The sequence below is a fragment of the Mycteria americana genome, chromosome 22 (assembly GCF_035582795.1).
Source record: "Mycteria americana isolate JAX WOST 10 ecotype Jacksonville Zoo and Gardens chromosome 22, USCA_MyAme_1.0, whole genome shotgun sequence".
Taxonomy (NCBI): Eukaryota; Metazoa; Chordata; class Aves; order Ciconiiformes; family Ciconiidae; genus Mycteria; species Mycteria americana.
Window position 1 is genome coordinate 1,340,427 of NC_134386.1, and position 25,011 is coordinate 1,365,437.

Consider the following 25,011-nt stretch of genomic DNA (forward strand, 5'->3'; position numbering starts at 1 on the left):
CGGCTGCCGGCCGCGGCGCGGGGCCTGGGTGTCCTGGGGTGTCCCCGGGCCAGCAGAGATGTCCCCGAGCCGCGGTGCTCCCGCCGCGACGCTGCCGGCCCCTCACCGAGCGGTGATGAACGGCTCCGGCGGGAGCTCCAGCACCCGCGCAGCAGAATCCGTCTGCACTATCGATTTTTCATCCACTGCGGCAGAGAGCGGAGCCAGGGCCGGCGCGGCCGCGGGCACCCCGGCGGGCTGGCACGGCGAGGGGAGCTGCGTTCCCGCACCCTGGGGCCACATCCCCCACGCCGCCCGGCTGTCCCCGTCCCCCCCGCGCAGCCGGGCCACCCTGGGGACAGTGCCAGGATCGGGGACCCTCCAGCCTCGCCGCGGGATGCCCGGTCTGGCCTAGGTGTGGGGGTGCCCCCCGTGGCACGGCCGCCACCTCCCCCGGCCCCACGGTGGGCACGGGGGGGGGGGGGCCAGGGATGGAGCAGCCGGGGGGACGCGGGGAAGCAGGGGCACCGCGGTGCCCGCCTGCGTCACCGCCGTGTCACTGCGGTCACAGACGCTGCCAGCCGCTTCCTTCTGGCCACCGTCACCGCGTGCCACGGCTCCGTGCCGTGGGGCCGCATCACGGCCACGGGGCTGGTGCAGGGCAGGATGCGGCCGCCGTGGCCCGTGGGGGGCAGGGGGCCCCCCGGCAGCCCAGCTCTGCCCACGGGCGCGGGGATGCCGGTACCCGCTCGGCCCCGCGGCCTGGCGACGGGCGGCGGGACCGCGGTCCCCGCTCAGCCCCGTGGTGTGGCGAGGGGGTAGGGAGGGGGTCCCCCTCAGCCCCCCGGCACGGCGAGGGGGCAGGGACGTGGAGCAGAGCGGGCGCAGCCTGGCCTGAACCCGCTGCCCTCCCCCGTGCCGCCGCACACGTCTGACACATGGCAGCTCCGGCTATAAATAGCCCCACGGCAGCGATCGGCTGAACCGCGCTCGGGGCCCGGCTGGGGCCATCGGCCGCCCCCGGCCCCGCCACGCCGCCCCTGCCTCGGTTTCCCCACCGCTCCCCGTGGCGAGCGGCGGCCGGGAAAGGACCCGGTGGCCGGGGCCTGCCCCGTCCCCACGGCGTCCCCTGGCACAGCAGGGACGGGCAGTGCCGCAGCGTGCCAAAATGGGGGTGGGGAAGCAGGGGCTGCACCGGGACGCCCGGTTCAACGGTGGCATCCAGCGGCCTCGCCAGGCTCCGCTTTGGCACCGGGCGCCCAGGGAAAAGACGCAGCTGACGTCCCCACGTCCTCGCATCCGTCCCACGTGGGGACCCTGCAAGCCGTGGGGCCGGGGCCAGGACGGGGCCGGCACACACCGGGGCCGCACCATGGGGCCAGGGGAAACTGAGGCACAGGGGGGGCCCAGGCACCCTGCCCTGCCCCCACAGCCAGCACCCCATCCCCGGGTGGGAGCTGCCGAGGGGGCAGCCGGGGGTCCCGGGGACAGGGTGGGATGGCCGGAGGCGGGGTGCGATGGCCGCACACGGGGGCACCGACGCAGCCCCAGCCCCTCCCTGCTCCCCCGCCTGCCTGGGGCCCCCCCACCCGGGGAAGCTGAAAAATGAGGTCAAAGCATCTATTATTTAACACAAACGGAGGAGCCAGGGCCAGGAGCTGGGGGGGCTGCAGCCCGGGAGGAGAGGGGCTGGGGGGCACAGGGCTGGGCCCCCCCAGCCCTGGGGCGGGGAGGGAACGGGGGGGGCAGAGGCAGGAGCCAGCGCTGAACCAGAACGACTTTATTAACGCCAGGAGATGGAGGGGGGCCCCGCTGTCCCCCCACCCTCCGGCCGGGCACAGCCTGGAGCCGAGCGCACCACCCACCCCCTCTGCCGCCGTCAGCGCCGGGACCCGGAGCGGGGCTGGCACCGGGACGGAGCGGCCTGCCGCTGGGGCCTGGGGGGCCCAGAAGGCTCCGAAGGAGCCGGGAGCAGAGGGGTCCGGGGCTCGTAGCAGGGAGCAACCCCGGGGTCACGCGTGCTGGGCTGGGAGCGGGGCCAGGAGCACCCACTGCCCACGGCCGCTGCTGCAAAGGGGCTGGGGCGGGTGGCAGCCTCCCGCCTCGGCTCCAGCCACACAAAAATAATAATAATAATAATAATAATAATAATAATATTATTAATAAAACTGCCCCAGACCGAGGCCCCAGGGCAGGGATCAACAAACAACGGCTGAGGCCTCCGGGAGCCATTTCCCTGCTCCCGCCATGGCCCGGCCAAACCACGCACGCACCGAAATCCCACCCGGGGCAGCGTCCGCCCAGCCCGCGCCGAGGGGCCACGGGCAGGGGGCCGCTGGGGGGGCTAGCGCAGCCCCTGGGCCAGGATGCTGCCCACCAGCGCCGTGTCCTGCAGCGCGTGCTCCACCGCCGCCTCCTCCATCTTCAGGGAGACCTGGGGAGAGACGAGAGCCGCTCAGCACCCCGCTGCCGGACCCCTGCCCCGCTGCCGGACCCCTGCCCCGCTGCCGGACCCCGGGGTACCTTGGCCAGCCGGGCCTCCTTGGCCCTCTTCAGCTCGAGGACGCCGCGGGACTCCAGGAGGGTGACGAGGGACAGACACTCGGCCTGGTCGACGGCAGGGAGCTGCTGCTGCCGGCAGACCTGGCTGTAGCTGTCGTGGAGCTGGGGAAAGCAGGGTGGGCGTTACGCCACGGCATCGCGCTCAAGGGAGACCCCAGGGACGCCCGCCCGCTTCCCAAATCCAGCGCCGAGAGGGTCCCACCGACACTCACCTTCCCCAGCGTCACCTCCCGGGCACGCAGGCGCCGGGTGAGCAGCAGCAGGGAGCAGAGCAGCACCTTCTGCTGCAGTGGGAAGGCGTCCGGGGCTCCCCGGCCGCCCGCCACCAGCCGGTCCCCAAACACCTCCGAGATCACGCGGGAGACGTGCAGGAGCCCCACGCGCTTGGGGACGGGGGACGCCGGGGAGTCACCTGCGGGACAGACAGGGCTGCAGGGGACCTCAGGGGGATGAGAAAGGGGGGCGGGTGGCAGCACAGAGTAGGTGCCCCAGAAAGGGACCCCGGACCCCACATTGAGGCTGGCCCGGAGGTGCCCCCCCCCCCCCCCGGCCAGCGTTTTGGCTCCGGTGAAGCAGCCGGCAGCAGCGACTCACCACCGGGCAGCGGCTTGAGCAGGGTCTGGCTCCGCACCTCCAGCTCCACCACCTCCACGGCACGCCTGCGGAGAGACAGCCCTGAGCCCCAGGCAGAGCGGCCGTCCCGGCACCGGCACCCTGGCACGGGCACCCCCAGCGCAGGGGAGCTGCGCGGGGCTTGCGGGGGCCACACGCTGGCCCCGGCACCGCTGGATTTTGGGGCAGGCGCTGACCTGCAGACATCCAAGGCCTTGCGAGCATCGCCGGAGACCGCGGAGACCTTGCGGGCACAGAACTGGAGAGCAGCGGCGTCCAGGACGGGGTCACCAGCGACCTGCCGAGGCACCGCGGGCCGTCAGCGCTGCCGCCTGCGTAGGCAGAGAGCCCCCCCCGAGCGTTCCCCCCCCCCCCGCGTCCCCCCGCATCCCCACCTGCCCCAGCCGCTCCTGCAGGATGGCGGTGAGCTGCTCCCTGGTGTAGGGCGGGAAGTGCAGCAGCTGGGGGCTGCCGGCCAGCCGGGCACCGAGCCTGGCCAGGCTGCGGTCCATCAGGTCCAGCGCGTTGGCCAACCCTGCGGGCACAGCGGGGTGAGGAGGGGAGGGAGGATGAGGGCTGTGCCCCGAGGAGGGGGCGTGCAAAGGCAAACCCCCCCAGCCCCCCAAAATAGGGAGGGTAGCCGGTGCCACGCTGCCGCGCGCTCACCCACGAGGACGAGCCTGGAGCCGGGCAGCCGAGGCCACTCGAAGAGGGTGTAGAGCACGTCCTGCCCCTTGATCTCCAGCTGGTCCAGCTCGTCCAGCACCAGCAGGCTGCGGAAACGGGGAGCCCGGGTCAGCCCCGGCTCTGCCCACCGCCCCCGCGGCCCCGCTTATCCCGGCTGGCCACGCTCAGGGCGTCGAGGGGGGACCCCACGCCACCCCCCAAGGCAGGGAACTCACACCATGGGCCCCCGGGCCGTCAGCTGCTTCTCCAGCCTCCGCACGCCCTCCCGGCCGGCGGCCGCGGGCAGGCCCAGCTGCTGCGCCACGGCGGGGAAGACGCCCTGCGGGCTGCTCAGCGACATGCAGTTCAGGACGACGGTTTTGCTCCCGGCGAGCTCATCCTGCCAGGGACGGGAGCGTTACACCGGCCTCGACCCGCTGCCCCCTCCCCTGACCCAGCGGTGCGGCGGGGCTGCGCTCCCCCCGCCGTTTCCCTGCCCAATCTGCTCCACCGGCACCCCCAAAATGGGCACCCCTGCCGCCCAGAGGGGCCCATCCCGCTCCTCAGCCGCTGCTGGGACCCCCGGCCGTGGCGCACCTTGCAGTCAAGCAGGACACGGCTCAGACAGGCCGTTTTCCCGGTCCCGGGGGCTCCGGAGACATAGAGGCTGCCGGGCCGGCGCCCGCAGACGTGGTCCCGCAGGAACTGCTGGATGATGCCCGTCTCCCTCTCCCTGGCGTGGAGGCGGTCGGGCACGGCCGCATGCAGCACCCGCTTCGCCTGCTGGTACCAGGTGCCTGCCCCGGGGAGGGAGAGGGCTCAGGGGGGGGGGGGCCGCAGCGTCGCCGGGACCCCGTCCCCCTCCCCGACCGTGCTCACCTTCCTGCCTGAAGAGCTGGGTGCGGGCAGGCTGCCCACCGAGCCCCGAGCTCCGGGGGGTCTCCTGCCCCCCACGCCGCGGGGACGGCCCCGGGCTGCTGGGCTTCGTGGGGGAGGCTGGGGGGTCCCCGAAAAGCAAGCGGCGGCCCTGGTTCTCCTTGCTGCGCTTGGCTGGGGAGCAGGGCAGGGCGCGGGGGACGTTGCAGAGGTTGTCGTCACCTGCGGAGGAGATGGGTCAGCGGAGCGGTAACCGGCATCGCTCTCCCTGGGGGGACGCTTCGCGCTTCAGCCCCCCCAGGCCCCGCGGGAGCAGCTTTTCCTCGCGAAACGGGGGGGAAGCCGCAAACCAGATGTGCGAGGGACGGGATGGAGCTGGGTCCAGCCGCCTGCCCCAGCCCCGCCGGGGCGAGGTCCCAGCCCCACTTTTGGGAACGGGATGCCCCCCCACATCCTCCCCGGGGGGTCCCAGGGCAGGGGGCAGCGCGGGGGGGGGGGGGGGCTCACCCAGGCGCTTGCGGGGGCTCAGGGGCAGCGCTTTGGTCCGGGCCGAGCGTGTGGCAGAGGCCGCCCGGCCGGGCTCGGCGGGGCCCGAGGCCCCGGGGCAGGGTGAGAGCCGCGGGGCGGGGGCCTCGGGGCTGGCGGGGTCGGGGCCGCGCTTGGCCGGGGGGGCGGCGAGGCGGCGGGCGCTCCTCCTGCGGGGGAAGCCGATGGTGGGCTGGGGCTGGGGGCTGCTGCTGGCCATGGCGGGGGGGCCTGCGAATGGAAGGGGGACACCGGTCAGGCGGGGAGACCCCCCCAGCCCCGCAGCTCCCGGTCGCCCACTACCCCCCCCCCCCCCCCCCAACCCCCGCCCGCGCCCCCGCCCCCCATATCGGCCTGCTCTGCCCCACGGCCCTGTCCCAATCTCCGCTCCCGACACCCCCCCCCCATGTCCCCCCATCCCCTCCACCCCACCCCAATGTCCCCCCATCCCCTCCACCCCCCCCCCCCCGCGCCCCCTCCCGCCGCCACCCACCTTCTCGCGCCAACTCAGCCCCAGCACCGCACTTCCCGCCACCAGGCCGAGCCGGCTCCGCCCCCTCCTCCCCATTGGCTGGGCCGCCCGCCAATCGCAAGATCCCGCGCCAAGCGCCGCGGCCGGAGGAGGGGACGGCCGCCGAGCAGCCAATAGGCGCCGGCGCTCGAAGCCTGCGCGGAGGTGTAGTGCGCGGCGCGCGAGGTATGCTGGGAGTTGTAGTCCGCGGGGAGGTGCTGAGGCCTCGCTGTGCTCCCATGCCCCCGATCCCGCCTTCCCAGTGGTCCCAGTGCCACCAGCCCTGCTCCCAGCACCCCCCACCCTGCCTTCTCAGCGCCTCCCTGTACCGGCCTTGCTGCAGGCCTGACCGCCCCCTCCCCGGGGCCATAAGCCACCCCCCAAAAGAGGAGAGGGGTCCCTGGGGAGGCACCGAGCCCCCCCCCCCCCCCCCCCAACCAGTGCCCTTGAAGAGACGTGCATCTTTATTACTTTTATTTAAATGCAGTTTCAAGCTCCTCGGTTTTTCTCGTGTTCCCTCTTAAAACAGCCCCTCGCCCCCCGGGGAGGGGCAGCCAGCGCTCGGGAGAACCTTTTTTTACCTTTATTTAAACCAAAGGGCAGCACTGGGGCGGGGGGGAGGGGGGGGCTCACCCTCCAGCGAAACCCACCCCAAGCCTCCCTGGCCCCGAGCGCTGCCTGGCTCCAGCCTCACCAGGGAAAGGGTCCATCTTCGTTAAAAAAAGAAAACCAAACAAAATAACCCCCCAAAACAGTTAGAGGGGAGGGTTTAGTACACCCGCAGCGAGCCCACCTTCCTCCTATCGTACAAGCTTTTTACAACGTACAAAATAGATCAGTAACTACAGTTAATGGCCAGCCCACCCCGGTGCTGTGAGTAAATACAGTGAAACCAGCCCGGTACCAACAGTCGGACAGGGTAGTGTGTAAGGCAAAACGGCAGCCGGAGCCCCCCCGGCGCGGGGGCCGTGGCCCCGGGTCCCTCCCCACGCTCCCCCCTGCCACATAAGAAACAGAACGAACGACACCCCTCCCCCCCCCCGGTAACGGCACCCCTCGGTTTCCTCCACGGACAATTAGTGTCTTCCCGTTAAAATGCTCTAGTTTGGTAATTTAGCGTTAAAACCCAGGCTGCCGCCGCCAGGCGCCTCCTCGCCCCATCAAAACCCAGCGGTGCGAAAAGCCGTTGGCTGCGGCGCTTTGGGGGATATCGGGGACGTCCCCCCGCAGGAGCGGGGGGGGGGAGGGGGGGTGGGTTTCCCCCCCACCCAGCCGCCCCGCAGCCCCCAGCCCCTGCCCAGCGCCGTCGGGGTCTCCCCGGATGGTCCCGCTTGCCCCCCGCTCCTCCACTGGCTCCTGTGCAAAAAAGCAATCAGCTGCGCCGGGGTAACGAGGCTCTGCCGGCCTGGCCCGGCTCCCCGCTCGCTCCACCGCCGGCGCAGCCGGTGATCACGCAGCGCGTCCATCTCCTGCCCTACCCCGGCTCCTCTCCAAGCCCTCGCTCTGCCCCGGCCCCGAGGAATCGGGCCACCGAGCCACCTCCGGTCCCAACAGCCGGCCACACACGGCTCGGCGTCCGCCCCAAGTCCTCGTGCCCGGCTCCCAGGCTGCGGCCGGACACACGGTCCCGGCTCGACCCGGGATCTGCGACGAGCAAGGAGGAAAGGACCCATCCGGGCTTGCCAGCAAGGTCACCGAGTCCCGTGGGAGATGCATAGATGAGGGTGGGCTGGTGGAGAGAGCTGGGCTGGGGGTATCTGCTCGTCCTGGCGCAGCTCGGAAAGCCAAAGACGCTGGGAGTTTCTCATGCAGGATCCTGGGGGGCAGGGAGGTGGGGAGGGTCCGTCTGAGGAAGGGGAAGGAGGTCCGTCTCTCCGCTCAGGAACAATCCGCCTGCGCAGCCCGCTTTCACCTGGGGATGGGGGGCAGAGGGGGGGCCCCACGCGTAGCTGCAAGACAAGAAAGCCTGTTGAAACCAGAACTCGCACGGAGACGGCTGGCACGGCGTGCCCCGCGCTGCTGGCACGCACCGGCCTGGCTGCTCCCCCAGCCACCTGCATGGGTTCAGCGGATCGCCGCCCCGGTGCTCCGCAGAGCGGGATCTGGCACGTCTGCTTTCCCTCCTCCGCACCCCCGCGCCAGCTGCCCCCCCCCCGCTCCCGTACTCCCCGCAGAGATCTGGAGTCTGAGATTTGTGACTCGAAGCAGCCGCTGCAGCACGCATGGAAAGCTCAGGGCTTTTCAAATCCACATTAAACATTCATCGCTCTAAAAATAAACGAGCATCCCATTCTCCCCGGAGTCTCCTCCGGGATCCGCAGGGCTGACGCGCGGCAGCGGCGCAGCAAGGGCACTTTGTGCTGTGCTGGCAGCGCCGGGTCCGAGTGCCGCTGCTCAGGGCCCCGTGGTCGGGCTCGTCCCGGGAGGCGAAGGGGCTTTTTACCCCCCCAGCCCCTGCCCAACGCCGGCTTCAGCCACGGGGCCGGCTGCTGGGGTCCTTCTGTAACCGCTCCAGCACCAAAGGCCCTCAGCGCAGGTGGGAACAAGCCCTGCGGCGTTTCTCTGCACTGGTTCAGCAGGCAAAAGAGGGGGCAGGCGGGACGGGACACCCGCACGGCCCAAATCCTCGGGGCCCACCCGCCTCCCCCAACCGCAGCAGGCTGCCTTCGGGGCTGGGCACCCCGGGGAGAGCACGCAGGCCCCGAGGCAACGCTGCTGCACAGAGGAGGACGCGGATCGTCCGGGGCGGCTCACGCCAGCCCCTGCACAAACCACCCTGAGCGGGGACAAACAGGACAGCGGACGGCCACGGCTGCGCTGCCGTCACCTCCTGCCACCCTCGAGAGCGCAGGAGGGGAGCCAGGTCACGCAGGACAGCAGGACACCACCTCCTCCTCCTCCCTTACCTCTGTTTGTTTTGCTGGGGTAGATTCTCTGGAAGTATTTATATTCTTCTGGGGCTGGGAAGTCTTCGACAGGATGAAAGGAGTATTTGGATTCAAAGTCATCTGCAGAGAAGGGGGAAAACGGGCAGGTCAGGGAGGGTGGCTCGGGATGAGCACAGCTAAAACCAAAGGGCCCCAGCTCCAGCCCGCCCCGGGAGAGCAGCAGCCGCTGCGAGTGCAGACCCTCGCCCGGGGCCCCGCTCACCCAGGAACGCTCTGACGGTGGAGATGGAGTCCCGGTGCCCGTTCCGCACTGGCGGTGGCGGCGGCGGCGGCCCAGCCGGCGTCCTCGTGGGTGGCGGCGGCGGCTTCCCTCGGCTTGGGGGCTCGGCAGAGCCGTGCAGTCTGTAGGGGGGTGGAGGCGGGGGGGCGTCACGCCCCCCGTTTCGCAGCATCGGCGGAGGGGGCGGTGGGGCTGCAAGGAGAGCTGGGTCAGCACCGGCACAGCCCACCGCAGCCTGCCAAGGCACGGCATCCCCAGGGCAAACCCTCCCTCCGGCAGCAGGGCCAAGGACATCCTCCGAGGTAGCTTTCCAGGCCAGCTGCTGAGCCAGACCGCACCAGCGGCCAGCGTGGCCGGCCCAGGGATGCTCCTACGCGCGCCCAGCAGAGATTTCCTGCTCGTTCCTGACATCTGCGTTCCTCCTCCTCAGCTGCAGCGGAGGGAACCGGCCAGCCCGCTCCCTTCCAGCTCACCGCCCACCCTCAGTGGGGCTGCTCCAGCCCCTGCACGCTCCCAGCCCGCAGCCGGACCCAGGTCACCCTCTGCACGAGAGGAGATCCGAGGAGCAGCTACGAGCCCGCACACGTGAGGGTTTGAGGGCAGCAGCTCCACGTGGAGACAAGATGCTGCCTGCCAGGGCTGGGAAGGCACGTCCGCACTGCCACCGAGGCAGCGACAGGACCCACGGCCCCTCCAACCCACCTCTTGCTCCTGCCCAGCCTCCCACGGATGCACAGTGGCAGTTCATGCTCCTCATTAGGCTAATTACACACAGCCTAACAGAGCAGATCCCCAGCCGTAACTCAAAGGAAGGATTCTGGCAAGGCCGGAAGGACAGAGCGGCTTGGCAGGGGACCAGGCGGGAGCTGCGGTCTGGACGCAGAGCCCAGGAGTGCGCGGGGGGGGCACCAGGGCGAAGCCATGGCCACTCCCGGCAGCGGGGACACGCTCGCGCCCGGCTCCGTGTGCACAGGGGGAACGGCGAGTGGTTTTCACCAAGCCACCCCTTCAAAGGGTGCCCGACACCAAAACCCCAATCCCTGCACCGGCGGCGACAGAGCATTCGTCGCCAGCTGTGCTCTGAACCACGCAGCACCGAAACCATCCCAGGGGGGCAGGACGGTTCCCGAGGGCTGCGCGAGGGTGTACGGCTGCGCCGCCGAGGGAGAGGCTTCTCCCTGCTCTGCCGCAGCTTTTTGTCACCGCCCCGGTGACATTTGGGAAGCTCAGGGGAGCACCATAGGCAGCTCTGGCTCCACCGTGTTCTCACCTCCCACCCCAGGAGGACGCATCATCCTCACAGGCAGGAGCTGCCCAGCTGCAACCCGCTGCCAACATCAGGTGTGAAAGGAACTGAATAAACAGAGGACAGGACCAGGGACACGTATTGAAGGTGACAGGCCAGCTACTGCCCCTGGCTCAACCCCTCCACCAACTGCCACGTGCAGGGGAAGCCTCGCTGCACCCCGGTGCTGGCTCTTCCCCCGGCATCTCCTACCAGCCACCAAACACCCCACGGGCAGGCGGCCACAGCCCGACCCACCACGGCCGCTCCCAGGCGTGAAGGAGCCGGGCCCAGCAGAGCAAACGGTTCTTACCTGCTCCCCGGCTGGGGGGGTCTCTGGCCGGCGGAGGGGGGCGACTGCTCTGAAGAGACGGGGAGGATGAAACAGGCGGCGGCGGCGCAAGACCCCGCAAGGGGCCCGGCGTCTTCCTGTGCAAGGAGTTGTGTCTCTGCGGCAGCTCCGGGGCGGACTCGTTGATGGGGCTGGAAGGGCCGTTGGGGACACCGGGGGGTTGCCGATAAGGGGGCGGCGGGGGGGCGAGAGACTGGCCCTGAGCCCCCGACCCCGTTCGGATACTGACTGGGGAGGGAGGGGGCTTGATGGGTGGTGGGGCGGGGGGTCCGTCCCTGCTCACGGGCAGTCGCTGTCCCGGGGTGGGCGGCAGGGGCTTCTCCCGGTTGTAGGAAGAGACCTTGGTGCCGTGCGCCGGAGGGGGGGCAGGAGGTGCGGTGGCACGGCGTCCCGGCGGGGGAGGCGGCGGGGCGGACGAGCTGTGCTTCATGCCAGTGCTGCCGGCGGTGTTGGGCCGGGAGAGGTCCGGCAGGGAGGGCCTCTGCGTGCGCGGCAGCTCCGGGGGAGAGGCCCGGCTGTTGTCAGCATCATCTTGAGGTCGGGTGTTGCTCGCCGGCACCGGGGGCCTGGGGGCGGCCGCTCTGGAGCCGGGGACTTGCAGGGTTTGCTTACTGGAGCTGTCTGCGGTGAAGGAAAGCAGAGTGACTGGCCAGGCACGGCACAGGCCCGAGAGTCAGCAAGAGCGACGTGCGGCGCATCGTCCCCGAGCCTGCGCAGAGCGCGGGGCAGCCTGCCCGCTCGGCCGAGGAGGGCCAGACCACGGGGAACGCTGTCTGGCACAGGCAGGGAGCTGGCACCGCGCTCAGCCACACACGGCTCCTCTCTCACCACTGCTATTCACTCTCTGGCTTGCTGGAAGGCAGGTTGCCACAGAAAATAGCAGAGAGAAACATTCAACAACACACACGACTCTCAGGCCCTCCGAGGAGGTTTGCATCGTGGGACGCTGTGGCACGGAAAGAAGGCAGCTTGCCTGCAGCCACACGTGGAGTGTTGATTTGGGGTCCCTGCCTCTAACCAGCTGAAATCTCCAGGTGAACGTGGCAAGATCCTCAACCCTCTCCTGCTCAGGGACCTCCCCAGGGAACCCCCACGCAAACCACAGTCAGACGGCCATTACCTGAGCTGTCCTTCCCTCCCACGGGTCTGAGCTTGGGCACACCGCCTTGGAAGAGGCCACCCTTCGGCTGGATCGCAGCTGAGCTGGAGCTGTAGCTGCTGCTGCCACTGCCCTTGGGCTCTGAAAGGAGGCAGAGAGGTTAAGCCTGGTATTATCAGCTCCTCCAACGAGGAGCCACTGGAAACCAGACAGGTAAGAGCCCAGAAGCCATCCCGAAGGGCACAGCAGGACCCAGCATGGGGCTGAGTGCCTCCTGGGGACAGGCCAGGCAGGTACTCACTCTCTAGGATTGGTGCACTCCGGTCGTTGATTTGTGTCACTTTCTTTAGCTTGGTCCCTTTACAGATGTCCTGCAGGAGGGCCCCACGGCCCCGCTGCTCCTCTCGGCTCAGTTTCGGTGGCTCTGTGTTCGCCTGAAGACAAGAAGCAGCTTAGCAGGAGCTCACCCGTGCAGACCGATACCCCGACGCACAGAGCAGGCACAGCCCAACTCCACCTTCCCAATTCTCCTCCGCTGAGCCCAGAGGCACCCCCATCTCCTGCCAGCAAACAGCCTTCTCCAGGGGCTCTCTTCCAGACGGAGTGACGGGGCTGCCCCAGGAGGTTACGCGGCCATCCCACAGGGCAAGGCCGAGACCCTGTCCTACCTAGACCCAAGGCACAGCTCAGTTACAGCCATGTGCGAGATCCCCTGCTCTCCCCCCCCGAGCCACAGTGGAGCAGAAGACGCTAATGCAAAAAATAATAAAAAAAACCCCTCAGGCAGCCCCTTTCACGTACAGACTCTGCTGCAAGGGAAACTGAGGCACAGCCCATGGGTCACCCGAAGCTCTCGTAGGCTGGACTCGAGAAGGTCCAGAGACAACACAGGGGCCCCTGGCAAGTAGCACCATGCGGAGACAGGCCACCTCCCAACCCTACAACCAGCCAGGCCACCGGGCAGCGAGAAGACCCCTACCTGACTGAAGGTGGGAGGCGGCGGGGGGCCAGGCGGTGGCGGCGGGGGAGGAGGGATCGGCATCGTGGCCCGGCTCCCGGTCGCTCCGGCTGCTCAGTGCTGGGGGCAAGCCTGGTCACTCATGCCTGCGGGAAGGGAGGAAGCAGTCAGGGACTGGAGGGGAAAGCTGGCAAGCCAGCCACGGAGAAACATGGCCCCGGGCTAGCATGTTGGTACCCCGTGCCTGGAGCTCCCCGCACGGGGCAGAGGCTGGGGCTGCCCTCCCACAGCTGGCGCAAAAGGGCTGCCGGGTTCTCCCAACACCCGGGAGCAGCAGGTCCCAGCGGTGGGAGCCAGCACGACTCCCCGCCCCAAATCACCAGGGCTCCCACGCCAGCGCAGAGCCTGCAGGTGAAACCCAGGACATTTTTCACGCGACCACCTCGCTCAGCAGAGAAGACCCAGCCAAGCTAATCCTGCGCCATCAATCCAGCTCCTTCATCTGCAGCCGCTGCTCACGCAGAAGCGCGACAGGAGGCCAAAGCCTACAGCCCGTCAGCAGGCACCGCGGCCAGCCCTGGCACGCGTCCCCAGCAGGCCCCTCCAGCCACGAACGCCGTTAAATCTGCCAGACGGATCACCGAGCAGAAGGCAGACGAAGCGGCACAGTGCTGTCCTGTGGCTCGCACAAGGAGAGACGCTCCCGTCCCCAAACAGCCCTGACAGATAAGGCAGATTTTCCAAACCACTCGGATCCTACTTTGACAACCTCCCAACACTCTGAAGGCTGTCTGCGTCCCACTCCATTTACACAACTCCAAAGCCTCCCTTGAAGCTGTCCGAGCCGGCAGCAAAACAAGCCTTCCCAACACGGATCTGATTACATTTCAATCCATCTCATTACAAGCCCAAAACAAATCCATCCCGCACCACGGCTTACCCAGAACGGCTCCCAGCCACACCAGCGCTCACCGGTGGGGCTCCGCAGAGCCCAGCAGCTCTGGTCGGCACTGGAGACTGAGCACGGAGGAAGCGGGAACAGGAAGAAGAGCCTGAATCACCAGGAGATCACAGGACGGGCCCCTGGCAGGCTCGTGCCTCTGACAGCAGCGCGCAGGTAGGGCCGTCCCGGCAGCAGCGGCTCAGGGAATAGGAATGCAATGACTGGAGGCCTCACTCGCCACCCCGGGAGTTTCGGGTGCTCGGGGCAGACCGAGAGGCAGGGGATAAATGCCCCTCTCCGGGCCACAGATGTCTTTCCCCCAGGAAAACCTGTTCCTTAACCATTGAAGGGGACCACAATGCCAACACCAGGTTGAACAGGATAGTTTCACACCTGAAGCTTCCGACTTCTGATCCCTGACCTCCAGGGCAAGCGACCAGGGAGGTCACAGATATATCCACCACGACAGTGAAAGTTTCTTTAAGACCCAGGCACTGAAACCCAGGTGCCCATGACCTTTGAAATGGTTTGTATCAGGTATTAAAATCCAGATCCGTTCCGAGACTCACTTTTGACCAGATAAACTACAATTTACTAATGCCACGGTCCATGGAGGCCAGGATAAGACCAGGTCCGTCCTCACATGTCAGACATTACCACTCCCTGTCACAGCAGAGGTCTGAGAACAGGAAAAACGGACCAGCAGCATCGTTGTGATGCCAGCGGCTCCCCTGCCCTCAAGCAAACCACCAGCTCCCTGCGGTTCAGGAAAATAAATAAATAACTCGCCTTTTAATTAAAAGCAGCTCTTCTACCGAGTGAGAAACTTCCCAACTACAGACACCCTCATTGCAAAGATGTTCCTCCCTCTGTCTTCTGGTGTTTTCTAAGTCACTCGAGATCTCACATTCTCTGGTGGCACCTGCCACACCTCTGCAGAGCCAGAGAACGGCCCGAGCTTGAACCCGCTGTGACTCAGTGGGTCCTCGTCCACCTCACCGGGGCAGCAACCTCACTCCTGCCTCTCAGAAATGCACCTTCCCCTGACACACGCAGCGTTACTTTGCTCCGGACTGAGCTGGAAGCCTCACACAGAAGAGCCAACGTCCGGCAATTTCTCCTTCAGCCCCTTGTGCCACCAGTCCCACCATACCGGGACGCTCCGCAGACTGGAACGAAGCCTGGCAAACCCATTCAGCCTGCACCTTTCCCACCGAAGCAAGATCAGAGATGGCTCATAACGTGCTCGCCTGGGACCTGCCGGCGCTGCCAGGACGTGTTGCAACAGGAGCGCTTTTCCCCTGTGCTCCTTCCCACCCCGCAGCGGGATCGCAGGGCTGGGACGGCGCAAGCTGCTGCCAGGGCAGAGCGTGATGTCAGGGGGACGGCGTGACAGCATCGCGGCAGGAGGGGACAGGCAGGAGAGCCCTGGCCTTGTATGAACGCCGGCAGCTGGAGGTAATTAGCAGAGATACAGCTGAGAAACATGCCAGGTAATGAGACTCCTGACTCGCTCTCATGTGTCACAGGCCTGAGCCAGCACAGGAGCGGTGCCAGTGCTGCGGGCCGTCACCTCCGCTCCCGACCCACGGGAACAGAAACACCCACATCACCTCCCTGTTACGCTCCTGCTCCAGCTGGTTACTCACAGGGTGACGTTTCCCACCCAGCTCTGCACCTCGACAGCACTTGGGGTCACAGGAGCCCCTTCAGATACTCCCACGACAGGGACACGCTGCCTCACCGTATGCAGATGGATGGACGGGGGTTTGTCGGCTGTCAGAATACAAGTCAGTGCCATCTCTGCAAGGGAAGCACGCTGTTTGGGTACCCCCGTTTGCCCTGCTGCCTCCCCATGTAGGCCCTGCGTCAGGCGGAGCGGCTACGGACAATCCCACAGTGACATTACCTCCCATAAGCACAGCCAGAGAGAAGAGGGGTATTTCTACAAAGAAAACCGTGAGTCATTATCTCCCCATATCTAACATGCCCTTAAAACTAGTGCTGCACCGAAACCTGCATTCAGATAAAGACTCTGACCTAGAAGAGCGAGAGAGGAGGGGAGAGATGAGTTTAAGCTAAAGCAGCTTGAGGATAAACTGGAGCTGAATTCCCGAAAAACAGGTCATTTCGTTTCAGCACACGGCCCCGTTCAGGTTGCGGATTAACAGCAAAGGTCACATTGAAAAACCAAAATCAAGAGGCACGGAAGTCGGCAATGGTGGCTGCTGATTATTTCATACCATGAGAAAAGCAGAGATCTCTGGGTGGGAATGCTGGAGTGATCCGTGTCTGTCTTTAAAATGAAGCCTAGATCTTTAATATTCGTGAAGACAGACACAGCTGATAAAGATTAGGGAGACACAAGCTAAATCCTCCAAGAAACAAAAAAAAAGGGGGGGTGTCTCCCAGCACTGCTTACCACCCCTTAATGTCTGGCGTATGCCTTACGGAAACCATGCCCTTTGAAACAATGCCGCTCAGACAGCCGACTTCTCTGCATTTCTTCTCCTTTGTTCTTCGTTACCAGGGATCCTTTCACCAAGCCAGATCTGAGCCTCCGAGAGCTCCATATGCTGCGGCGGCAGCTCACTGTGCTTGCAGGGAAAGTGGTTTGAAAGACCTGAATCAGGGCAGCGAGAGAGACACCCACTAGATCAAAGCGCAGAGGAGAGCTCGTCTTCGGTTAAGCCAGGAGGGGCAGGTTTGCACTTTAGGTTTCCTTTTAAAATAAAAAAAAAAACAAAAACCAAGAAAGCTGTGAGAAAACCGAGAGGAAGACAACGTGTGAAAAGCTATCACTTTGGAGGAGAGTTCACTGAAATCGAGGTGACCCTGCAGAAAGCTTCTTCCAGAGCTGCTGCTCAGCAGCCAGGCTGGACCCCACCATCACCACAGCACCCATTTTGGGGCAGTCCTGCAGCATTTCGAATCAGGCCTCCCCTGCCAACGCTGGGTTCAAAACACTATTAAAACCCAAAAACGTTACACTCAGCAACCCCCCTCTCTCCTGTAAAACAGCTGAATTAGCCAGATCTGGCCTGGACAGGACTACACACCACGTTTTTCAGGCGTTTTTCAAGTCCCCGTTTGCCATGATGGGAAATGAAATGCCTTCTCCAGCAAGCAGCCCTGGATTCTGCTCATCCCTCGGGGGGGGGGGGGTGGTGGTGGTGTTTGCTTTTTTAGCAGGACAGGCAGCAGTGACCTTCAGACGCCATAAGCACGTTTCCTCGCTTTTCAGGGGGATTTGGGCGCCGTGGCAGATTTGTATTTCACAGCTACGCTCGCTGCGGCGGCGAGCCTGCATTTGCAAACCCGAGATGAAGCGCTTCATCCTCAGGGAGGCAGCGGCTTTGAACTGCAGATCAAGAGGAATTTCCAGCCCTCTGATGTCGGCTGCAGAATGCGGCTGCACCGGTTTGGGGACGACTTCCAAGGCTGGACCTCTCAAACACCCTCCCTCCCACCCCCGCCTCGCAGGGCACCTTTATCTTCCACCTCTTCCCATCCAAACCTTCAGTTACCCTGAGCGCAGCCCTTCCAAATTCAGAGCCTGTCCTCCAAAGCCTGACATTTCTGCCCGTTCCTGAGGAGCGAGGGCTTCGGCAGCGCTGAAGATGCGACATAAATAATTTATCCTGAAAGGCAGCCATCGCAGGATTTAAGGTCATTCAGGCTTTTAAAATCGTATCAGCATGCTTTAAGAGAGTGAGCTGCCATCTCGATTTGGAGCGTCTCAAAGAGCCGGTGCATCTCTGCGTGCAGACAGACAGACACACTCCAGCCCCGCGGGACTCAGACGTTCACTGTGAATTATTAACAACCCACGGTCACTGACAATGCATTTTTAACAAAACCCTGAACACAAAAGTTTCTAACGCCTCGGGGCTGAATTCCACAGCCCTCGGTGGAGCCACAGCTTCCCCATCCCTGACCACGGGACCCCAGAGCCAGGCCGTCCTTTAGCAGCTTTCCACAGAGCTCAGCTCGGTTCACTTGGCGGAGGAAACCTTTAATCAGTAGCAAGGAATCATGTCCTGACATTAGGGGCTGGAGCAAAGCGAAGAGCAGGAAAAGCCCGTCCCAGGAGGGCCCGCAGACTTCCCTGCCTCTCCCCGTCCCATGTGCCAGGCGAGAAGGGAAAGGAAGCCGGGGAGGGAGAGGTGGCACATGAGGGGACCGGGCAGGAACCGCTCTGAACCACCGCTCTTCTCCGACGGACATCTCCGATTGTTCCAGCGGGAGGAAACAGAGGGAGACACAGGGACTTCCCGACTGCTTCAACGGTGACCCACGGCTGGGAATAACGTGCTGCACGGCCCACGCCTCGCAGAGAACAATACACCGCTGAATGCAAAGCAGCTCCCGAGCCTGGTGGTGTTAGTCTAGAGGTCAGATTAAAATGCCTTTTTATCAACTGCCAACAATGCACCGTCCCCTTCACCGCGGGCTCCAACACCGTCTGTGCATTTAGAGCAAATGAAGCCTGCACGCTGGAGCCAACAGAGCCGGGAGCTCCTTGAGGCACAAGGGGAGCAAGGAAAATATTGGTGGCCCCAGGCTGCTCCGAGCAGGACGGGGAGCAGAAAAGGGCTCCAGCCACCTCCGAGAGCCTTTTAAAGCCCCCCAGTAGTGCCGGGGCCCAGTCATGCAGGGCTCGTTTAAAGGCAGGCACTAACGAGCCGTGTCTAAGGCTCTCTGCACAGCGGACCCAGCACAGCGTCAATCTTTGGTCTCCACCAGGCTGCGGCTGAGGTGCTACAAGCGAAGAGCAAGGAACACCGAACGAACCCGCAGCTCTTCCGACCGTCACTCAAAACCGACGGCGCGCAAAGTTATTTGTAAAACAGCACCAGACGCTCCACAGCGCAGAGCTTATGGCACCGGCGGCCTTACACGGGAGCAAGCAACCAGTCTCCAGCTCCAGCCTGCCACCCTGAGTTGACGCCGTCAGCTGCCGCAGCGTCTGCCGACGCAGGTCTGAGTCACGAGGCAGGGACAGCAAAATGCCCAGGTGAAACTCTCTGCCAAAAAAAGCACATTAATTGGAGGGGGCCCTCGCTGAAGGCCACGCTTTCAAATCAAACCCCTGCGTCAAGCTTTTCTCCCAGACTCACCCCAATATCCGAGTGGTTGGCAACAAGCCGACCCACCCTCTCGGCAGAAGCGATGCCAGGCCGATGCTGAAGGTCTGACATTTCTGGGTCTTCCCCCTCTGCCCTTCGGGAGCAGCAGCCCTGCCCTGGTGCGTGGGCCCAACAGGCAGCATCTCCGCAAGAGATCACTGCGCCACGAGACCAAACGGGCTGTTGCCGGTGCTTTAGGAAAAAAGCCAGTGGTCTGCCCAGTGCCCCGGCCCCCACCCAGAGAGTTCAGTTACAACCGTGGAAAAAAAAAAAAAATCTGTTGAAAACCCATGAGCTACACACACACACACTGCCTGGAGGTCCGCTCTTCTCAGGAGCCTGGACGGAGAATAACTGTGCCTTTAAAATACTGCAGGACTGGTTCCAGCTTAAACCCCTGTACCAGCCTCCGCCTGCTTTAAGCAGAGTGCTTAAACACGCCGGAGACCCCGCAGTGCCCCTGCAGCGGCATCCCTCCCGCTCGGCCTGCAGCCCTTCAGCACCTTCACCCAGCAAGGCAGCGCCCAGCGCCGGGTTGGTCTCCCCTGCCCTGGCCAGGAGCCTCCAGGACAGACAGCCCCCCATGCCCCCCGTTGGGGTCTCTCCCACCTCCTGCCAGGCATCCGTGACGCTCCCTCCCTCTTCCTCTGCTGACGGGGCTTTTGGGGAGGCTGAGGACAGAGACCTCCAGCTCTGGTCCCTTTTGCCACTCCTCTGCTGCAGGCCAGAGGCGCTGGGGCTCTGCCTGCTCGCCAGCCTCCCGTACCGACTCTTTTGCAAGAGCTGCTCTGAGCCCGGCTGCGGGAAGCAGCCCTGAAGGAGACGAGTAGAGCTGGGCTGGAGCGCGAGGTCTCCTGCTGTTCCATGAAACTCGGCCAAGTATTCTCAGGGTTTTCCTAGGCAAAGGCCAAGCAGAGATGCGCCAATTCGCAATCCAGAATACACAGGACAAATAACCGAGGCAGAGTGCAAGTCACTGGGCGCTGTCAGGAGGTGCCTGCTGGAAGGGCACAGTCCCTGCCGCAGAATAAAGTCACCCCGAACCACCTCAAAGCCGCAACGGCCTCACAGAAAGGAAGCAGCCACTTGGAAAACCATCGCTGACTGCTTCTAAAAAAGAAACGTATCTCTCCTCTAACCAGGTTTGCACTCAGAGTCATTAGGAGAAAATTTACAAGCTACCATAGAATACCCAGCACTTAAGTGTTATTTTGGGACACACATACACGCTTGATGTTTGTGCAAGATCCTAAAGCTACAGAAACCTTACAAACAGGGCTGATCCATGCCACGGGATCGACAGGACAGCTTACGGCAAGCGGAGCCCTTGCTGGGGCAGGGGGCCGAAGGTGGCGAGGGCCCGGCCCCACCGGCCTTCGCTGCGACAGCCGCAGCTGCAGGAGGTGTAAGAGCGCGAAGGAAGTGCCTGTGTTAATGCCAAGGGAAAACCAAGCCAAGCCCCGTCAGAGCGAGTTCTCCGCACAGTCAGATCCACACTCGGCTGCTTTTCAGGTCGGAAGGTGCCAAGAACACACTGCAAATTTACAGTCGGCGCAGAGGGAGAGGAGGGCTGGCTTTGAGACATGGTCTAGTAACAGGGTGTGACAGATGGAGAGACTCAGCGATGGGGTCGGACGGTCCTTGCAGATGCAACCCTGTCGCTCCCACGCAAAGTCACAAGCACCTTGAGGTCTCCAACCCAGACTCCAGCCCAGGCGAGGGAAGATTTAAGCCGCACACCTCCAGGAGGAAACACTGCTGGCCGCGCAGGGAAGGTGCCCGGCTGCTTTGGCAAAAGCAGAGACAGGTCCTGGGCCCAAGCAAGCACAGCATGCAATGCTGCAGGAGCACCACGGCAGCAGGTCAGACCTGACAAGGACGCTCAAGCGCAGCGGCACCAAATCCCAGCACGCAGCACCCCGGGGCGCAGGGCCCGGCACGACACCCACATCTCCCCATGGCTCAGACTGCCCGGGGGCCAACGCTGTGAGCGAGCTCTGCCGAGCAGCATTTGCAACTCACCTCAGCTGCTCCTGCTGGAAAGGGGAAGGCAGAGCTCCCTGCAAACCTCTGCACCCGCTCTGCAGCTTCTCCCCTTTCCCTGTGAGCATCCCTCCGGAGCTGCCTCCTCCCCCGGGGCTGCCAGAGGGAGAGACTGCGCCCAGGGCTGCCGTGGCTCCGGCTGGTGCAGCCAGTCCTGCCGAGCAGCAGGAATTTCTACGGTTATGGTATTGCATGTGGGAGACACCAGAGGAAGGAAGGGGAACGGGGATGGGCCAAAGGAAGCAGAGAGACATCTGAGCCCCAGCACCAGGCCAGGGCACGGAGCTCCACGGCCTCTGTGCTGCAAGAGACCCCGCAGCAGGTTTCGGCTCCCACTGCCACAGCCCCCCTGAGGCCGGTGACGAAGAAGCCGGCTCAGCTCTGGAAAAGACCGTTTAATTTTTGAACCAACCTTGTAACATCAGAACGAGGAGCAAGACCCGGGAGCTGCGCTCGTTCCAGAGCTGCCCTGGCAAAGCCAGCAGGAGAAACCCAACACGCTCAGCCCCTCGTTAGGAGGGCATTTTCCCCCTCTCCCTCCTCCCACCTTTGCTTCCCAGCAGAAAGCTACTTCTTTGGCAGAGCAAATCTGCCTTCCTTCCAAGCAGCCAGATGTAAGTAAGTAGGTCAGACAAGGACCAGAGCGCCTCGACAACAGCACTTTAAAGCAAAGCAAAGTGGGAAGCGAGCCCTGACCTGGAACGTGCCCCGTCACCTTGGCGCTGGAGGAGGGGGGGGGGGGGCCGGCATGCCTCACCTCGGAGGTAACGCGTTCAGCAAGAGCAGAAAATCCAACAGCAGCAGAGTGCCACTCTGCACGGTGACTTTCGTGTCAGGGTCTAATACCCTGCAGCCACAGCAGCCAAAAGCTTTGCAGCCTCGCACGTCTGCGGCACCAGCCGGCCTGCCACGGTGCGGAACCGCAGACCTACTTTTAGTGGCAAATACTCACTCAAACACACCCAGTTCACTGGGAAGGGAGGCAGAGGGACGGGCAGCGGTGGTAATGGTGGCACCGGTCAGCCACACTCCCCTCTGTGCCATGCTCATGTCTCAGTGCCGGGTACAACACATGCTCTAGATGGCACCGGCTTGGCACGCCACGGCCAACAGCTCCCGTTTGTTCGGGCGGGATGAAGCCAAGCCCTCCCTCACCCCCCACGGCACAAAGAGAAGTCTGTGCTCCCGGCCCCGGAGCAGCCATGGGAAAACAGGCTCTGCCTTTGCATTCCAGCAACACAGCGCGGCTGCGAGCGGGAGAGCTGCCGTGCCGCCGCCTGGCAGCACCCATCGGTGGGGAGCGTGGCCGCTGTCACACGAGGCGCAAAGAGGGGACATCTGCCGGGGGGGCTCGGCTGAAGCAGCGGTGCCGAAACACCTTGGGGACACGACACACTCGGTAAGCTGAGACAGGCAGGAATGAAGGCAGGCAGCCGAGCTGTGAAAAGCAGAGGATGCGCTCGCCAGGTAGCTTTGCCCCGAAGAGCACGTCCGAGACGGAGCTGGGCGGATTCACACTTCATCTGCAAACAGAGCCGACTCCTTCGGCAGCGGGGACGGGAGTCAGGTCAGATTAAATCCTCTCTGCCAGCCGTCAGCGGGGTAGTGACACTCCACACCAGAGATCAGGCCAGGCCAGAGCAACCCGGGCGGACACCCGTCTGCAGCCAAGTCTGCCAAAGGTAAAACGGGGCCAATTTGGGATGGCGGCACCTCTCCAAGGGCTCCTGCTCAGCCCAGCGCGCAGGCTGCGGTTCACTGAAATGACTTTCATGCAAAACCTCTGCCTCCACGTGGCCCGAGGACGCTGCCGCACCGGCTCCTCGCTGCCGCCTTCCCACCAGCCGCGGGGGGACAGCGGCCTCCAGCCCACGTTTCGCCTGGACAGCAGGATTGGGAAACCCAGAGCAGGGCAGTCACAAGGCGTTCAGCACCCCACATCCACCCATCAGCTGAGGGTCAGGAGGCAGCCGGCATCTCCTCCCTCTGCATCCCACTCCACGGGCCCCAGAAACGCTGCCCAAGTCCAAGCAGGTGGGGGGGACACAGCCTGGGCCCCCACCCCACTCACTGCAGGGGGGTAGCTGGAGCAGGGCCATGGTTAACAGCAACGGGGACTTGAGATAAACCCCCAAAAAATAAGTGGCTCTGAGCAGTGCTTGGAGAATAAGCTGTTTTAGAGCACACTGAGCAGCGCTGGGCTCGCTGGGGCTCTGGCCTGCATTGCCCGGAACCCACCCTGGCCGCTGCCTCCCCCAGCTTCTCCGTGACAGAGCAAACACCAAAACAAGCAACACCTCGATGGGAGCAGAGCCCTGAGGAGGGACAGCTCGGTGCCCAGGCACACCGGCTCACGGGCACAGCCCACCCACTGGGCTCGTCCCCATGCGGCACACGTAACCCGCAGCCTGAACCCATCTGCGTTCCTCCCGTGTCGCGGCTGAGGACATCGAGGCGCACGGGGAACCCTGCGAACAGAGAGCCGGGGCGGGCGAGAGCCGCTCGCCGGGGCCAGCCGCGCGCTCAAGGGCAGGCGCGAGCCGCATCAATTCTGCTGAGTCTTCGCGGGGGGAAAGGCTGCGGCCGCTCATGCCACGGTGCTGCCGCTCTGCCTCTGTCCCAAAGGACACACGGAAAACAATCAGCTACTTATTTCGCTTGCTTACAACCAGGACTCTGGAGGGGTCCGGAGCATAAACCCACAGCAGGAATTCGGTCCTCAAGGCTGGGGCGCTGCCTGGGCAGCGTCTGGTAGGGGCAGGCGCTGCTGTACGGCTACGTGGGTGGGGAGGGCCGGCGGACGGGGAGCACGCAGCCGTGGTGGTGTTTACCCGGAGCAGAAGGGAGAGCTCAGCCTCCACCGTGGCACTCACAGCACTTTGCTGCCCAGCCATATGCTGCCCCGTGCCTGGGTTTTCGTAGGCAAAGGCTGCTCAGGCCACAGTTTGCCAGTGCTGGGCCCAGAGGAGCGACCGGACTGCAACGCTGCTTGGGGACCCTGGGCCTGGCCTCACCCTGAGAGTATCGTCCCCCCCCCAGGACAGCACAACCGGTCACCCACACCTCCCACGGCACCTGCCCACAGAAGGACACGGAGCCCTCCCTGCTCCCCCAGGAAGGGCCGTTGGAGGGGGGCGAAGGGAAGAACGTGACGGGCACCTTCCCGTGACACGGGGAGAAGCAGAGGGGGGAGAAGCTCTCCCCGGGATCCCCGCTGAGCCCCCCCGCCGCCACCGGTGCCCTCTGCCAACACCTCTCCAGCACAGACGTCCCCAGCTGCACCAGTCCCTCCCCTGGGAAACTCCCCCACAACCTCCCTGCGTCCCGCTGCGACCGTCCCTGCAGACCCCGCCGCGCCCCACGCAGAGCCCAGCGCGCTCACAGCCACCCCCGTCCCGCCGCGCCCCTGCGGACCCACCGCCGGCCCCCAAGCGCCCACAGCCACCCCAGCCCTCCCGCGCCCCGAAAGAACCCAGAGCGCGTCCCCCTCCCCAAAACAGCCCCCACACAGGCCCCAGCACACCACCAGCCCCCTGGCCCCGCCGCAGCCCGCCGGCCCCGGGCACCCCACAGCCGGCCCCGGGCTCCTCACAGGCCCCGCGCAGCCCCTCTGCACCCCACACCCCCACCCCCAGCCACCGCACTCCACGCAGAGCCCCGCGGCCCCCCAGCCCCGGCCCCCACAGGCCTCACAGGCCCCGTCGACCCCCGGCCCGGTGCCCCCGCGCTCACCCGCCGCCCGCGGCCTCCTCCCGCCGCACCCGGAAACGCGGCCCCGCGGCGCCGTCCGGCCTCCAGCCGCCGCCAAACAAAATGGCGGCCGTCGCCCCTCCTGCGCCTGCGCTGCCTGGACCGGATGTGGGCGGGGCACGGCGGGGCGGCAAGGCCGCGGCGCCATGCTAGGGAGGTCGGGCGGCCATGGCGGGAAGGGCACTGCGGGCGAGGAGCTGCGCAGGGCTCTGGGGCCGCCATCTTGGGAAGGTCACCCCCCGCGGCGGGAGCGCCTGGCTCCGCGGGTGTCCAGAGGAGCGAGGGGAGCGCGGCGCCGCCGGGGAGCGATTCCCCGCTGCGGGCCGAGCCGCCGCTGCAGGCCGGAGGTGCCGCGGCCGAGCCCGGCTACCGCCGCCAGCTCCGCCCACCCGCCATGTTGGGAAGGCCGGACGGAACACTCGCGGCTGCCATGTTGGGAAGGTCACGCCGAGCGGCTCCGTGCTGCCGCCACCTTGAGAAGGTCGAGTCGTCCGTCCCCGTCCCCGTCCCCCCCCCGCTCGGTAACGGGAGGGGCAGCGCCCGTGACCGTCCG

The 25,011-nt window shown here is 65.2% G+C and overlaps 2 protein-coding genes across 4 annotated transcripts; both read right to left on the reverse strand.

Annotated features, from left to right (window-relative positions):
* Window positions 1-1,989: 1,989 nt before the first annotated feature.
* On the reverse strand, window positions 1,990-5,797 carry CDC6 (cell division cycle 6). Its single transcript, XM_075523075.1, has 12 exons — window positions 5,714-5,797; window positions 5,203-5,451; window positions 4,699-4,917; window positions 4,417-4,616; window positions 4,056-4,219; window positions 3,820-3,926; window positions 3,549-3,688; window positions 3,351-3,451; window positions 3,136-3,200; window positions 2,754-2,953; window positions 2,503-2,643; window positions 1,990-2,413 (listed from the first exon to the last, which is right to left on the reverse strand). The coding sequence occupies exons 2-12, from the start codon at window positions 5,438-5,440 to the stop codon at window positions 2,324-2,326; spliced, it is 1,665 nt and encodes a 554-aa protein (XP_075379190.1). The 5' UTR covers window positions 5,441-5,451; window positions 5,714-5,797; the 3' UTR covers window positions 1,990-2,323.
* A 394-nt stretch (window positions 5,798-6,191) lies between these two features.
* WIPF2 (WAS/WASL interacting protein family member 2) lies at window positions 6,192-24,566 on the reverse strand. Of its 3 annotated transcripts, XM_075522849.1 has the most exons (9): window positions 24,441-24,528; window positions 15,959-16,258; window positions 12,615-12,739; window positions 11,937-12,069; window positions 11,657-11,776; window positions 10,498-11,157; window positions 8,882-9,091; window positions 8,638-8,739; window positions 6,192-7,680 (listed from the first exon to the last, which is right to left on the reverse strand). In XM_075522849.1, exons 3-9 carry the CDS (start codon window positions 12,675-12,677, stop codon window positions 7,640-7,642), a joined length of 1,329 nt encoding a protein of 442 aa, XP_075378964.1. In that variant the 5' UTR covers window positions 12,678-12,739; window positions 15,959-16,258; window positions 24,441-24,528; the 3' UTR covers window positions 6,192-7,639. The 3 variants fall into 3 exon arrangements, with proteins under 3 accessions (XP_075378964.1, XP_075378962.1, XP_075378963.1); XM_075522847.1 differs by lacking the exon at window positions 15,959-16,258 and having other exon boundaries at window positions 24,441-24,566; XM_075522848.1 differs by lacking the exons at window positions 15,959-16,258; window positions 24,441-24,528 and adding an exon at window positions 13,534-13,999.
* Between the last annotated feature and the right edge of the window lie 445 nt (window positions 24,567-25,011).

Coding starts and splice junctions, on each gene's coding strand:
- CDC6 (XM_075523075.1), bottom strand. CDS start 5,440: ATGGCCAGCAGCAGCCCCCAGCCCCAGCCCACCATCGGCTTCCCCCGC. Junction 4,918..5,202: donor GAGCCCCCGCAAGCGCCTGG/GTGAGCCCCCCC, acceptor TCTCCTCCGCAG/GTGACGACAACCTCTGCAAC. Junction 3,201..3,350: donor AAGGCCTTGGATGTCTGCAG/GTCAGCGCCTGC, acceptor GTCTCTCCGCAG/GCGTGCCGTGGAGGTGGTGG.
- WIPF2 (XM_075522847.1), bottom strand. CDS start 12,677: ATGCCGATCCCTCCTCCCCCGCCGCCACCGCCTGGCCCCCCGCCGCCT. Junction 11,777..11,936: donor GAGTGCACCAATCCTAGAGA/GTGAGTACCTGC, acceptor GCCTCCTTTCAG/AGCCCAAGGGCAGTGGCAGC. Junction 11,158..11,656: donor GGGAGGGAAGGACAGCTCAG/GTAATGGCCGTC, acceptor CCTTCACCGCAG/ACAGCTCCAGTAAGCAAACC.